Source organism: Eulemur rufifrons, chromosome 15 (genome assembly GCF_041146395.1).
Source record: "Eulemur rufifrons isolate Redbay chromosome 15, OSU_ERuf_1, whole genome shotgun sequence".
Classification (NCBI taxonomy): Eukaryota; Metazoa; Chordata; class Mammalia; order Primates; family Lemuridae; genus Eulemur; species Eulemur rufifrons.
In genome coordinates, this window is record NC_090997.1 from 34319839 (window position 1) to 34334401 (window position 14563).

At 38.6% G+C, this 14563-nt stretch overlaps 1 protein-coding gene across 5 annotated transcripts in view; it reads left to right on the top strand.

The window, feature by feature from the left end:
* The window catches only part of KCNQ5 (potassium voltage-gated channel subfamily Q member 5), a 508163-nt gene that overhangs the window by 434452 nt on the left and 59148 nt on the right, over window positions 1–14563 (top strand). Inside the window, exons 8-11 of one of the 5 annotated variants that reach the window (XM_069487726.1) lie at window positions 634–728; window positions 5087–5113; window positions 10301–10357; window positions 13874–14094. In XM_069487726.1, coding sequence (XP_069343827.1) covers window positions 634–728; window positions 5087–5113; window positions 10301–10357; window positions 13874–14094 — 400 coding nt within the window. The remainder of the gene's footprint in view (window positions 1–633; window positions 729–5086; window positions 5114–10300; window positions 10358–13873; window positions 14095–14563) is intronic. The other 4 variants (XM_069487729.1, XM_069487727.1, XM_069487730.1 and 1 more) reach the window with 4 other exon arrangements.

Consider the following 14563-nt stretch of genomic DNA (forward strand, 5'->3'; position numbering starts at 1 on the left):
TTATTTGAGCTTTTATTTTCTCATCTACAAGATAAGGGTCTTAATCCATGCTTGATTATGAGGATCACATAAAAATACTTTGTAATTTTACAAAGTTTTTACATCAAAGAGCTATAAATATATTCTTAGATCATGACTTTAAATCTTTAGGTGCTTTCCAGTTGTATTTCTAGAGAATACATTTTCCTCTATCTTGTTTTAGCTCTGCTTCTAGTTACTACTGTCTTGATTTTTAGCATTAAAAGTATTGCATATGGTTCAACTTCAGGGATCTCGTTAATTAAATTATAAACATGCCCTGGTGATCATTAGTGTACCAGTTAGTTTACTAGTTGCATAGTGGATTTTCAGTAGTCCTTTGCCTCTATCTTATCAAATACTGATTAAAGATCAATCCCTGGAATGAATGTTCATGCTCAAGTAGTTTCCCTAATTAGTATCTTGGACATCAATATCTATTGAACCAGTCAATCATTACTTTTCTTGTTTTGGATAATATAGTATCTTTCCCTAACCAGTTCAAAATGAAGATTTTTTTAATTTGTAGTAACTTAATAATCTTCCTTTCATTTCATTTTATCTCCTGCTCTTTTTTGTTTCTCTTTTTTATGTCCCCATGTATGCCACATGCAGTGTGTCTGGCGTAGTTATGCAGCTGATGAGAAATCTGTTTCCATTGCAACCTGGAAGCCACACTTGAAGGCCTTGCACACCTGCAGCCCTACCAAGTAGGTATCAGTGTGACAGCTGGTGCTGTAGTTGAGTCTTTTCGAGTTTGTTAAACAAACCATACACACACAAAAAAAGTGTCAATTTTTGGCTTGTCTTATTCTCTGTTGGTCTCAGAAAGATTCAAACGTGTATAGTAGCCATTCAGGCAGAAAACTTAATGGAATCAGTATCATTTCTCACAATCAGCAGACTGGGATTAAAGAGTGAAAGAACATAAACTTTTATAGAGATTTGCTTCTACTATTTCTTGCTTCTTTTCTAATATCTAATTTTATAAATCCCACCACAATTCTAAAAGTAAGCACTACAGTTCTTCAAAAAACAAGGATCATTTGTCTTCCACCCATCACCTGACCCCAAAAGGAGAATGCTCTGAGAGCAATATACGTTTGCACATTGAAGCCTCTCAAAGTCATTTCACATCTGCATCCCCTTCCAGGATGGTCCTCAAGCTTTCATATCAGTAGCAAAAGAAGAGAAGGATTGGGGTCTTGATAGTATTACGGTTTACAGTGAGGCAATGGGACCAATCAGGTTAAAATTTGGAATTAGCATTCAAAATTTAAAAGTAATATTGTGGCCGGGTGTGGTGGCTCACGCCTGTAATCCTAGCACTCTGGGAGGCCGAGGCGGGTGGATCGCTCGAGGTCAGGAGTTTGAGACCAGCCTGAGCAAGAGTGAGACCCCGTCTCTACTAAAAATAGAAAGAAATTATATGGACAACTAAAATATATATATACAAAAAATGAGCCGGGCATGGTGGCACATGCCTGTAGTCCCAGCTACTCGGGAGGCTGAGGCAGTAGGATCGCTTAAGCCCAGGAGTTTGAGGTTGCTGTGAGCTAGACTGACGCCACGGCACTCACTCTAGCCCGGGCAACAGAGTGAGACTCTGTCTCAAAAAAAAAAAAAAAAAAAAAGTAATATTGCTATCATTCCCATTGTATTGGCCAAAGTAAGTCACCCAGCCAGGCCAGAACTCAAAGGGGACAGAGAAGTGCAACCCTACCATGTGCCTAGAAGGAGGGGAGAATCAAAAAAATTATGGACAGTCCTAATGATTAGCACAGTGATCTGCAACTTTAAAAAAACAAAAGAGCAAAAAAATGCCCTTAGTCCTAGAATCCTGGACTTCAGTTCAACTAGCAAAGCACATGTTAAATCATAATCACCATCTAATTAAAGAAGTCCTCGTTGAAATACCAAAGCAAGTAAGTCACAAGAAAGGTTTTCTGTGAGTCACCCAGCTTGATTAGAATAGTCAGTTCCTCAGGTTGCTCAAAAGTTATTAAATTGCTCATCTGACTTAGTGTTTTAGAATACCAGCTCTTTCCCTTCTTAGCCCAACAAAACCTTAATCCTGGTGGCTTCATGGGATTCAAGGCACCCTGAGTCGTATCATGACTCAGGAAAACCGCTTTGTTGTTACTGATCTGGACGGGATACGAACTGGGGAGACCTTCAGGACTTACTCCCTGCCATAGCCGTCTTAATGGAGATTGGTAATGCAGCAGGATGCACACTGCTGGGAAGCAGCAGATCTGCCATTAACTAGCAGGATTCCTTACGTTGCTCCCCTGTTCTGCCTGGGCCTCAGTTTCCCCATCCACAAAGAGAAGGACAAGAGAGCTGGGCAAGATGCTTCCTAAACTCTATTGGGACATGTCTCCTAGAGGTTGGTGTCTAAAACTCCGTCAGCACCTGGGACAGAGATATTCATAGAATCCCAGGATGCTACAGAGGATGGAACTTTAGCAAGGACAGAAGCATGGATACTGTTGAGTGCATGTGTGGATTAGAATCCTCTTCTCATTTAGATGTTGAAATTCAGTTGAATTCCTTTTATTGAATATTAGACTCTTTCAAAGTTTTGGTATTTAAAAAAGGGGGCACAACGCTTTCCTTAGGGGTATGAATCAAAAATAAGAGTTATATAGAATTGTATTTCTTGTCTTTATAAAGTCTGCTAGATAAATGTAAGAGGAAGATTAGTAGGAAAACCTATAGAGGATTCTCAAGTGAAAGACTGGAGTAGTCTATTATCATATGTGATTATTTGCCTTCCCACTTATGCAGTTTTTGGATGAAAAGTCATTCTGAAGCCTGGAAAAACTATTTAATAATGAATCAAGTTCTCCCAGTAAATCAACTGTTATTTTACTTACATGATTCTTTCTTTTCCTCTGATATTTTCCCCGTGATAAGTGGGGGTGAAGGTGGAGGAGGATTTATGCCAATACCTGCATTCATCTTGTCCCACTGTACCTGTCAATCCTCCCCTCACTCTCCTTTCCCTGCAAGCTCATTGTTCTCTGGGCTCAGCCCCACTTACTGAAGAGCAGTTATTGTCCAGAATAACATAGCAGTCACTGGTAAAGTTCATGGGAACCTGGATGACCTCTTCCTCTAGCGATGCTTCATGGTTTCAGATTGCAGTGGTTTTAAATCTTTGTTGTTGTCGTTGTTGTTGTTGTTTGCTAAGCCAGTGAGAATGTGATGGAAATTATGGGCTCTTTCCCAAGAGAAATATTTGACGCACAAAAAAAAATCAAAAATTTGCCTACAATTTTGATGTATTCACAGAGTCCCTGAAGCCAAGCTCCGAACCTTTGCTTTAGAAAGCAAGGCTGCTTTTGTCCAGTTTGTAGGTCTGTGAAGAGAATAATTCATAATGACTTAGAGGGATGTTTTTGCATTTATAACTAGCTGGCTTGCTGAATGCAGACTGATGTAATAAGAAACAGACAAAAACTGCTTTTTATTTACCTAGTGTATTTCCCTGTAGCATTCAAAGCCTAAGCACTTCTGAAGGGAAAGATCATTCATTCATTCATATATTCATTCAGAAAGTATTCATTGAGCACCTACTGTGTGCAAGGCACTATTCTAGGCACCAGGAATGCAGTCAGAGAAAAAAAAACAAAGAAGTTAGAATCTCAGGCCTCAGGAAGTATGTATTCAAGGGATGCTGGGAATAGACAATAAAAATTTTTTAAAAGTAAAATATAGGATAGATTAGATGGCAATAAATGCTAAGGAGAAAAGTAAAATAGGGAAGGAATTTAGGCAGCATCAGGAGCTACAACTTTAAATAGGTGGTCAGGAAAAAGATTGTGTTATCACCAACATCACCATCATCATGATCATCATTGGTGTTGTTATTAAAAAACGCCAACCCCATGCTCTTGCTCCCCATAGTTTTAGAGACACAATGGAAAGCTTTGACTTCACAACCTCATCCCCGAGAACAGGATGGGAGAGAGTTCTAAGAAATAACCATGCAGGAGAGAGGTGGGGGGCAAGAGGCGTGCCAGACCCACTCAAACCTGCCAGGGAGACAGCCCAGCCATTTATTACTCTCTCTTCTCCAGTCTGGATTGCCTCTCACATACACGTCAGTTGTTATTTCAAAGTTTTGTTTTAATAACAGAAGGATTTATGGAGGGAAATATTTTTATTGATTTTCTTTTCAAAGAGAGTGAAGTGTATGCAAAGGGGGAAACATAGGTAAATATGCTATTTTAGGGAATGAGTTAGATATTTTATGAAGCTATGAGGAATTATCAAGCTCCAGGGATGCCGTGTGGTACCTAAAGAAGTCAGAATTTAGAGATTATTAACACAATGCCTTCAATTTAGTTGTAAGAAAACCAAGACCCACGAGAAAGTAAGGTGCCTGGCCAACAGCACACAGCTCATTTGCAAAGAGTAGGAGCTCCACACCACGATGCCTAGACCTAAATTTGCTAAAAATGAGTTATTAAAAATGCCACCCCATCTGCCCAAGAGCCTGGCTTAAAAAGGAAAAAAACAGAAAAGACAAAAATGCCACCCCAACAGTAAGCTTAAAGAGTTCCAATAGATTTTCTATGTACCTTATTTATTCCAAAGGAATTCATACTTTATATAATACAAAAAAAATCTGCCTCAACAAGTGACTCAGGTATACATTAATGAATCTATATTTAGAAACCCAGGAGTCCTCCTAAAGCACAGGCACTACATCCACATTGTAACCAATAACATGGTAAGAGTCTTTGCTAATGACGGTTAGATGAGAACCACTTTTTCTTAACCATGCATAACTGGCTCATGAAGAATCTATGGGTTTTGGTTATATGTGAGCAGAGTTGGCTTTGCCAAGTAAATGTTGTGCTATCTCAGGTCTGTGCCACAAGGAACCTGTGAAAAAGTTGGGTACATTTATTCCAAAGAATATTGCTTTTGTGGATCTTGCCTGAAAAGGGTTACTTAAGGTACTTGATTCCCCAATCTCCAGCTTGGCCATTATCAAGTGCGATAAATGTATTCACCAGTTTATCATCATTTCTCTTCTGTCTGCACGCACCTGAAGGAAAGAACAAGGGGAAGCATCAAGCAGGTTTGTGATTTCTGTTCTGCTACATGTTTGTTTATAAATCTAATGCCTAACAGATGTTTTAAATGTGTCTCATGTGAATAAAATCGATCAACAAATACAAGATGATTAAAAGTGACCTTTCACAAGATTGCCTGCAAAGGTTGCTACTTTATTGATTTTTTTTTTTTTTTTTTCCTCCCTTGGGAGCAAAGTGTCTTTCCGTAACTCTCTCACTGCTTTTTTTTTACAATCTGCAGGGCCTGGAACCTTCCGGGAGGGAGGTGGAATAACTATGGCCTTTGATTAGTCCTTGCTGCCCCTGCTAGTTTTCCAGACAGAGTCTTATCCAAGTATTCAGTAATCCAGAGAGTGAAAGAAAGGAAGTTTTTTCCTGAATGTTATAGGCTCAGGACCTTCTTTTGGAGTGAAAAAAAAAATCTTTTCTTGTTAAGAGGACACTTGTATACAGGAGATGAAAACCATCTCTCTGTGACATCTCCAGCCCTTTGAATGCTGATATTTACTCAGGTGATCTGATTCAAAAGAAGAGGTCCCCCCATCCTTTAAGGTAGCCCTCCTCAAAATTCTCCAAATAATTATGGTCACTGTTTCACGTCTTAGATCGAAATGCTTTATCAGATTGCATAGCAGAGAGTTGGACCTCTGGGGACAGGAAATGAAATAGGAAATAGGGGAAGAAAGAGAAAATTTTGATGTGTTAATGAGTACCAGGAAGGGTCTGGATTTGGGGGCAAAGCCCTGAAAAACAGAGCCAGGTAGATCCCAGCACGGAGGTTTGAGGAATGGCAGAGGCAGAACCAGCAGGAGAATCCCAGGCGCCTGGCAGGGAAGAAGGGACACAAGTTTTTTCCTGTCATTGCCATTTGTTTCAGTAGAAAGGAAATGAAGGCATCCACCTGCCCAGAGTTAGTCCCTTGGTGGGGGTCAATGGGGGTCCAGGGATTGTTCCTTTAGCTTTGTACTGTTATAATAATGACATTAATCATAATACATTTATGCAGTACTGAAAGTAATTTTAAAAGTTCATGTGGGATAGAGGTTACCCATTTTACTATTATGTTAGTGCTTTAAAAGATTCACAAATCCAGGCTGGGCGCGGTGGCTCACGCCTGTAATCCTAGCACTCTGGGAGGCTGAGGCAGGAGGATCGCTTGAGGTCAGGAGTTACAGAGCAGCCTGAGCAAGAGCAAGACCTGTCTCTACCGAAAATAGAAAAAATTAGCCAGGCGTGGTGGCACGAACCTGTAGTCCCAGCTGTTTGGGAGGCTGACGCAGGAGAATCGCTAGAGCCCAGGAGTTTGAGGTTGCTGTGAGCTATAATGACATCACTGCACTCTACTCCAGATGACAGAATGAGGCTCTGTCTCAAAAAAAAAAAAAAAAAAATTCACAAATCCAAACATAAATGCGTTCATCTATGATGGCAGATAGACATGGTAGGACATACAGCATCCGGCACTCCTCTGAGTAGGTAAGTCTACCCAGGGGATGGCATTAAAGATTCTTCTCTTACTTGGTAGCCATGGAGTTAGAGCCAAGGGCATTGGATGGTCCTTTGTGGTACTTCCAGAACGTTTTAATTGCCTAAAGAGTTGCTCTTTTCCACGTTAGAGATATTTTTTAACAAAGAGTGGTTTTAGTCATTAGACTCAGAATATTCTTTGCATAGATACTGGAAGAGTCAAAGTGACCAATTCTAACCCTTCAGTCCTCTTTCTAGATTCTGTACAGAGCCCACCATTTTTCTGTTGTGACTTTACTTGAAAAAGGTTACACAAAATAAGTCATAGCCATTATAAGCTATGTTTTAGTCTCTTTGGTGATATTTGAAAAGCTTTCCTTGACTCAAGAGCTATCCATTTACAGATTATCTCAAAGGGTGATTTGTCTCCAAATCCTAAGGACAGAGATTATCTATTAACTTCAGAGCCACTTGAGAGTATGAGCCCCTGTCTTGGTTTCATCCTCCAAAATAAAGCTGTTGATACCCAAAGGAGACATTGGTAAATCATGCAGAGGTGCTTGAATAAGTGTAACCCTCATGACAGTCCTGGGTGAGGGGTCACCTTGGGCTGACACAATGATATTGCACGTTTTTCAATGTTAACATGGCAGAAAGCAAAGACAAAATTAAAATGTCCCTATTGGGCTTCTGCTCACCAGTCCAAAAATGAGCCTCCTAGTCAGCTGTCACAATTCAAAAAAACTACCAACAAATTTTCTAAATTTTATGATATTCCCATATATCTAAAACATTTAAATCTATGCAGCATGCTTGTGCCTAAGGTTGTCCAAGATAACTCACCCATAGGTTTGAATATGTACAGAACCACTGAACTGGGTTTATGACGTAGAGAATCACACGCAGAAATTTCTTGCTTCTTTATGGTCTTTGGACATTCGGCAAAAGCCACCTTGAAACAAGTCCCGTACTATGACTTAGCCTGGCTACCTCACTTAATGTCTCATGCTTCATACACTTAGGTCTCCTATCCCCAAACTATCTATCACATCCCCCTGTGGAAAAAGCTATGACAGAGAATGTCCTTGATAAATAATTCTTGGATAGAGTGATAAAATGTCCCTGACCTCAAATAATTTATGTGAAGAGAGATAAACACCAAGAAAAATGAGAAAAGAGGAGACATATAAAAAGAGAGAAAATGAAAAATCATAAAAACATTGCAATAATCTAAGGGAAATAAGCAGAAGCTTCCATTTTAATATTACCTTAGCTTTCACCTTGTGCTCCATATGCAGAATTACCATACTGCATAATGAATGCGGAAAGACTATTGTAATAACAATAGCAACAGTACTATCTTAGAAAATAACAAATTTGCCCTTACCCAAGCAGAATATGCATAAAGAAAAATGCATTTACAGTGAGAGTTATCCCTTAGAGAAGAGCAGATCTGGGTCCAGAAAATTGTTAATTAATGCTTGACCCCATTTCAAATGAACCGATTAACACCGCCCAACTGCAGAGTCTTTTACTGCCCTTGGGGCCATTGAGTTATTGATGGTAATTCAGATAAGCAGAATAGACAAGCTTCAGCCCAAGTAGGAGCCAACTTTTTTATCTCTCAGATATCTCAGAGCCTGGAATCTCCTAAATCCTTCCTCGTGGTTTGTCTTAGTGTTAAAAACTGAGAGTAACCTACGTGTAGATGAGTTCAACACAACAGCCAGCACTTCTCTCCCGACAGCTGTAGACAGGCCGTACACAGAGAGGCTTTTCTTTCTGCAGAATGGATTAAGGTGTCAAACACAGTCATATAATCCTTAATTAACTGTGTTCCCTGCTTTGGAATGTCCTTGTTAAAAAGAGGAGATTTTGTCTTTCTACAATGAGGTTAGGGTATGTTTAAACAAAATTTGTCTACTATGTTTTCGGCTAAGGAACAATATCTCATTGTTTGCGACAGATCTAAAAATGTTCTTTAAAAATACAAGCCATCGGTCTCCAGAAGAGCTTTTTAAATATAGTTCAACTGAGCAATAGTGAAAATAATGTTTCTTTGGTTCTCTTTCGTTCAGATTCAGGTACAAATTACTGTTAGTCTCAACTGAGCCCGCTCTGTTCTTCCTCTACTTAGACCATAAATACAACTTTTTTAGCATCATTTAATTACTCATTTCTTTTCCTCTATCTTCCCACTAAAACATTTCTAATCTCGTACATGTGGTGGTAAATGTGTTTATGTATTTTATTCTAATTAATCACCCAATGAAGTAATTTTTACAACCATTTTTTCAAACTGGACAGGTTTTTCTCTGTTTTTGGTGTAAACTGCCGTTTTCAGAGATTAGAATTTACCTGTGAACCCATCTGGCCAGATTAATGCAGTATTCTCACTTTGAGGTTCCTGTGTTGTGTTCTCTTCCTCCTTGACCAGGTCATGAAATAGTGGTCAGTTAGCCATCATATTGGTACAAAAGGGCTTTTCCTTCTTTCTACCTAACAAAAACAGATTATACCATGTGAGATTTGGGGATTGTCCATAAATCTCACTGCCTCTGCTTAGCCTGTCTTCTTAATCAGCAATGGTTGGCTGTCTACCTGCTTCATAGTTAAACTGCCTTAACTGCAGTTTATAAAGCATTACTAGAACGCTTTTAGACTTCATAGACAATAGACTATCTACAGTTGCTTTAGCAGGTACCTGGAAGATAAAGATGCATGTCTTAAAAGTTAAGGCACAAATGCCATTCTTCTATTACATTACGATCTTGTGCTGAGATCCAGAGTGCTTTGTCTGACCTGCTCCTGTGTGGTTGTCTTTATTGGGTTCTGAGGCGGTGTGTGGCTCTTGGGAGAGAACTCTAGAACACTGGTGGCAAAGACTGCGTTCTTATATTTCTTCTGCATTTATTTTCCATTATTTGCATTTTCATTCTTCTGTGTGCAATGAATGATCTGCATGTGTTATTAAACTAAACTCAGTAAAACTAGACTTTATTGTTTCTTTCCAACATAGTCAACTTGTGTCCTTACTGCCAAAATGTTAGGTTGTTTCAAAAACAATCTTTTCAAAATGGTCTCTCCTTCTGCTCACATTTATTGATAGAGGGAAAATGATTTAGTTTTTTAAAAACACATCATAAGACTTAAAATAACAAATGTACTTTTTTTTACAAACTAACAACCTAGAATCTTTTCCTCCATTTTGTCAAACATGTATTCTATCTGATGATCTGTTTCCTATATTAACTGTAACTGCAGGTGTTTCACACAAATCCAGAACTTACGTTTTTAAATTTCAAAGCAATTAATGTTGCCTACTTCATTGATGTCTGTAAATATTTATTCTTAAAAGTTTTAAAATATTTTATTCTTCAATCATTTATACTATGTTGTATTGATATTTATTACAGGGGTTACTATAGTCTAAAATGTTTATATTCTTATTTTGATATGAAACAGAGGCTAACATAGACTACCATCATTTGTAATGCCTATTTCAAATCTAATTATTTCAACCTAACCATTAAGATCACTGGATATATTTCAAGCAGCACAATTAAACTACATAGTACTCACTGCTTAAATAGTCTGTGTACTTATATACGAAAAACCGTAAAGCCAAATGGCTTTGTTTTTATAAAAAGAAAGAAAAACTCCCTAAGCACTTTCCTAGTGGTGAAATACTTAGTAATGTGCTGCTCTATTTCCCTCACTCCTAGTAAGTTCTGTAGTAATAAGCAGAAGCTCTTCAGAATGTACACCTCACGGAAGCAGAGGTACCCAGCATCCCGGCTATTGACATGAGATTTGAGAATGCCAACTAACCTCAGGTGCATGATCAGGTTACACCGCCACCCCACTTGAGCCCTGTTCAGAGACTTACTCTTCCTAGGGACTTCTTGAATGAGGTTTTCAACCCGCTTGTAATTTTCCTTGTTGCTTGTTGCCTGCTTTCTCTCCACCATTGGTTCAAACAGGCAGCGTCCCGCGTTAGCATTGGCAGTCAGCCCTCTGGCGCCTCCTTGTGGTTGGACAACTGCTGAGCTGCTGCACGCACTAGATTGTGATGGCTCAGTTGCCATATTGTGCCTGAGGCGAGAATTTGCAAAGTGCTTATCCTATAAAGCGCTAAAACCCTAATTAAGTATAACAATAACTACAGCATTCCAAGCCCTAGAGTATTACTGTGGGGTTATGATGATGCCACACAGTTCCCTGGCAGGCAACATCCAGTAGTAGTAGGCTGCATGCTGGGCCACTTGTCTAACTCATACATCTGGTTCCTAGAGAGGGGAGAACTCCCGTGCAGAGTGGTTGTGCAGGCTCCCTTGGGCATGGTCCACAGCTGGGAATGTGGGACTGCCTACTAGGAAAGATGCTCCAATCAATGACCACAGCGACCTTTCGGTTACTTTGTCTAAAGAGAGACCTCCCTGTTGGTCTCCTGGGGATAATCTTTGACAATCTCTTCCAAAAACACTGTTACATAAATCTTTCTCAAAAAATCGTGTTTATAGATGTCACCAAAAAAAGCAGGAAAATAATGAAAACTTGAGTGTACCAGAGAAGAGTCTATATTTTTAATCAATGTGTGTTTTCAATAACAGCCACCTAATCAGTTTAATAGTCTTCTAATCAAGATGCTCTGTTGATTTTCAAAAGGGAAACAAAGTAGAAAAACTAATAAAAATGAGCTTTTTGTAAGAGGACACAAGAACAGATCTTTTCCTTGGAAAAGAAAATTTTGTCTGCTCAAAAGTTCTGGGTTAAGATTTTATCCTTAACTATCACACAATTATGTAAAAAGAGAAAGTGAAAACATTATAATTTTTTCTAATTTAGAGTGTGATGTGCTGAGTTTATTTTAAAATAATTCTTCAGAATTTTTTAAAATAGTAGATATTAGCAAATACCCATGTAGTTTAGAAGGACAAAAAGGGAAATGGTACCTAGACTTTATTTATTAATATATCAACTTTAAATGCTTTAAATGATACTGAGATTCAGAGAATATTATTCCCACTTTCCATTAATTCATACGGGTAATGTCTAAATGTTTCATAGAGGCAGTTTTTTTAAATATTTTCATAGCAGCAATTTTTAAAATATTTTGTAATTATAAATAAACTGTGATGGATTTCATGCTAATACTTTTATTTTAGATATTTTTACTTTTTTAGTAATTGAAACTTTTAAAAATGAAAAAACATAATTTCATATTAAGTGGTTTTTATGATGTTTTTATCAGTTTCCTGTTTATTTAGTTGGCATAGGAAGGAGATGTATCTTGAAAGTTTGAGAAGATAATTTGCTATGAACTAAACCCAACCTTTTATAGTAACTAGCATCTGTTAGTTCCAGAAAAAATAACAGATAAGATGAAGTACAGTGAAGACACTTGTAATGATAGCTATGTCAACTTGAGCCGTTCATTAATCTAAATAAAGGTGCAGAACTGAGCATATGCTTCCTGAGCCAGATCATAAATTTAAATTATGAAACAGATGTGTTGAAACTAAAAAGAGATTTGAATTTTTTTACAATTAAAAAAAAAGCTTGAGAAAAGTATACATTTTGGGCACTATCCCTTTGATGGATTTGTTTAAATAATTGAAGGCTTTTGGATGACATAGAGAACCTCACCTGAGAATTAAGATGCAGTTTTATGATGTTATTGTTGCTCTTGTTTCATGTAATCTGTCAATTAATCACACGTTTGTCAAGTACAGATAAATCCTTCGACTAATGGGACTGTTGTAAAGAACCCTTGAACCCACCTGACCTCATCACAAAACTGCCCCGCCTGTCCTTTGCATGTGCCTCCCCCAGTCGTGCCAGACTTAGCTGTGTCTGCCTTTCAGAGGGGTGCTGTCAGTTGCATGGTCAACTCGTTTATTGTTTCCAGAACTCTATGATCATGATTTGATTTGTTTTCATGTAAACACACATAAAACGTGGTGCCTTTTTAGAATATCATTTGTTAAGCAACTAGGCATGGAAAAATAAATGTTATTGTTTCTTGTTAGCTGCAAAACACATATCCACTAAACACATTTGCTGTTGGCATGCTGCAGTTGGGGACAGTGGACATTGCGGTAAGTGGAAAAGACAAGGCCTCCAGTGCGTCTCAGATAAGCCTTATCTATGAGAACACTGCCTTTATACCCCACTCCCCGCGGACCCCCATCATTTCTTCAGCCCCTGCAGAGTCCTGGGCCTCTCACGTTGATGACAGTGTCACCTAATAGATAGCAAGAAACAGTGAAACAAGAAGACAAACAAAATGGGCACACAAAACTTTTTACAGTTCATTTGAGTCCCGCAAAAATCCGTTAGCTATGTTGCTACTTTTATGTCCATGTTAGAGAGAAGGACTCCAAAACCCATGTCTGATTCCCACCTGCCCTTCCTAGTACATCACACCACATCTCTAGATTAGGAAAGTGTGAAGATGTACTTCGGATTTTGTTGTTGTTAATGCTTCCTTTATCAGCCCACAACAATTCAATATTAGCTGGCATCAGAGAACTGAATGCCTGAACAAATATAATTTACCAGTAGCTGCCACAGCAAATCAATAACCTGTTTTATAGCAGGAAATTGTGTTAGTGAACATAACATCTCATTCTGTTAATCAATCATCACATTCATTATATGTTGGGGCTGTTCTACCTTGCGTGGTTTTTTTGTCTCATGAGAATGAATCTAAGCATAAAAGAAATGTAATGTTAAGTGTTGTGTGTTTAATATTATGTATGCAGTGCTACCAACTGCTATGAGATTGCATGAATTTATTGACATTATAACCTTGCCTGGAATATAAAAATGCATGCCGAATGTAGGTATATATGTAACTGTCATCCCTGTTTTCCTGTAGAAATGTTTAGAAATTACAAAGAGATATGCTCCCAAAAAAAATAGCATTTTTTAAATCTCAAAAGTTAAAGTTAAAGCTAAAGTCATTCAACTGTTTTTAAAGTGAATTCCAAACCAGTTCTTGGTTATCTCCAGTGTAATTGTGTACAAACTGCTGGTGTCAGTCCTTTCTGTGATGAATCCAAGGAGGATGTGTAAACCTGTAGAATGAGATGGATCTCAAATGAATTCAAGCATAGAGATTAAATAAAGCTCAATTTTTTCAATATGGGAAAAATACATTACGATGCTCCTACTTGCTGAAAACATTTTGTCTATTGAAATATCTGACCCTCTACAGTTTCCTCAAATTATTTACCCAAGTGGAGTGGAAGAAATTGCTTGAAATGCAATAATCCTGCCTCTGTTCTCCACAGTCAGAAGCTAAGTTTTAAGGAGCGAGTGCGCATGGCTAGCCCGCGGGGCCAGAGTATTAAGAGCCGACAAGCCTCAGTAGGTGACAGGAGGTCCCCGAGCACCGACATCACAGCCGAGGGCAGCCCCACCAAAGTGCAGAAGAGCTGGAGCTTCAACGACCGAACCCGCTTCCGGCCTTCTCTGCGCCTCAAAAGTTCTCAGCCAAAACCAGTGATAGACGGTAAGCCCTGTTTTTCCGTAACCATTTTTAATTTGATGGGCTACAGGAGGGAGATTATGAAGTAATTAATTCTCCATGATACCACTTGAAGATAGAAGGGAACAACCCCAGGCAAAGAACTGTTTGTTTGTTTTATTGGAAATTTATTCATTGCCTTGGGTAAATGTACGGAACATAAGTTTACTTTTGGAAACAACGCTGGCAGCTAAATCTACATTTCGAGGAAGCCAAACAAAATTCTGTGAATTCTTCACTCCTATCTACAACATATTTATTTCTCAGACAAGGTCCATATTAAGATCAGTGTGACTGCTATTCTGATACATATGTTATGTCTGACCAGTAAAAGTCCAAGGCTCACTGACAACCACATGCTCTGTGAGTATCTTAAAACACCGTTACGGGGGATAATTTCTGGTCAACAGTGAAGGTGCTCTTTCCCCTTCCCATCTACCACTAAATCAGAGAC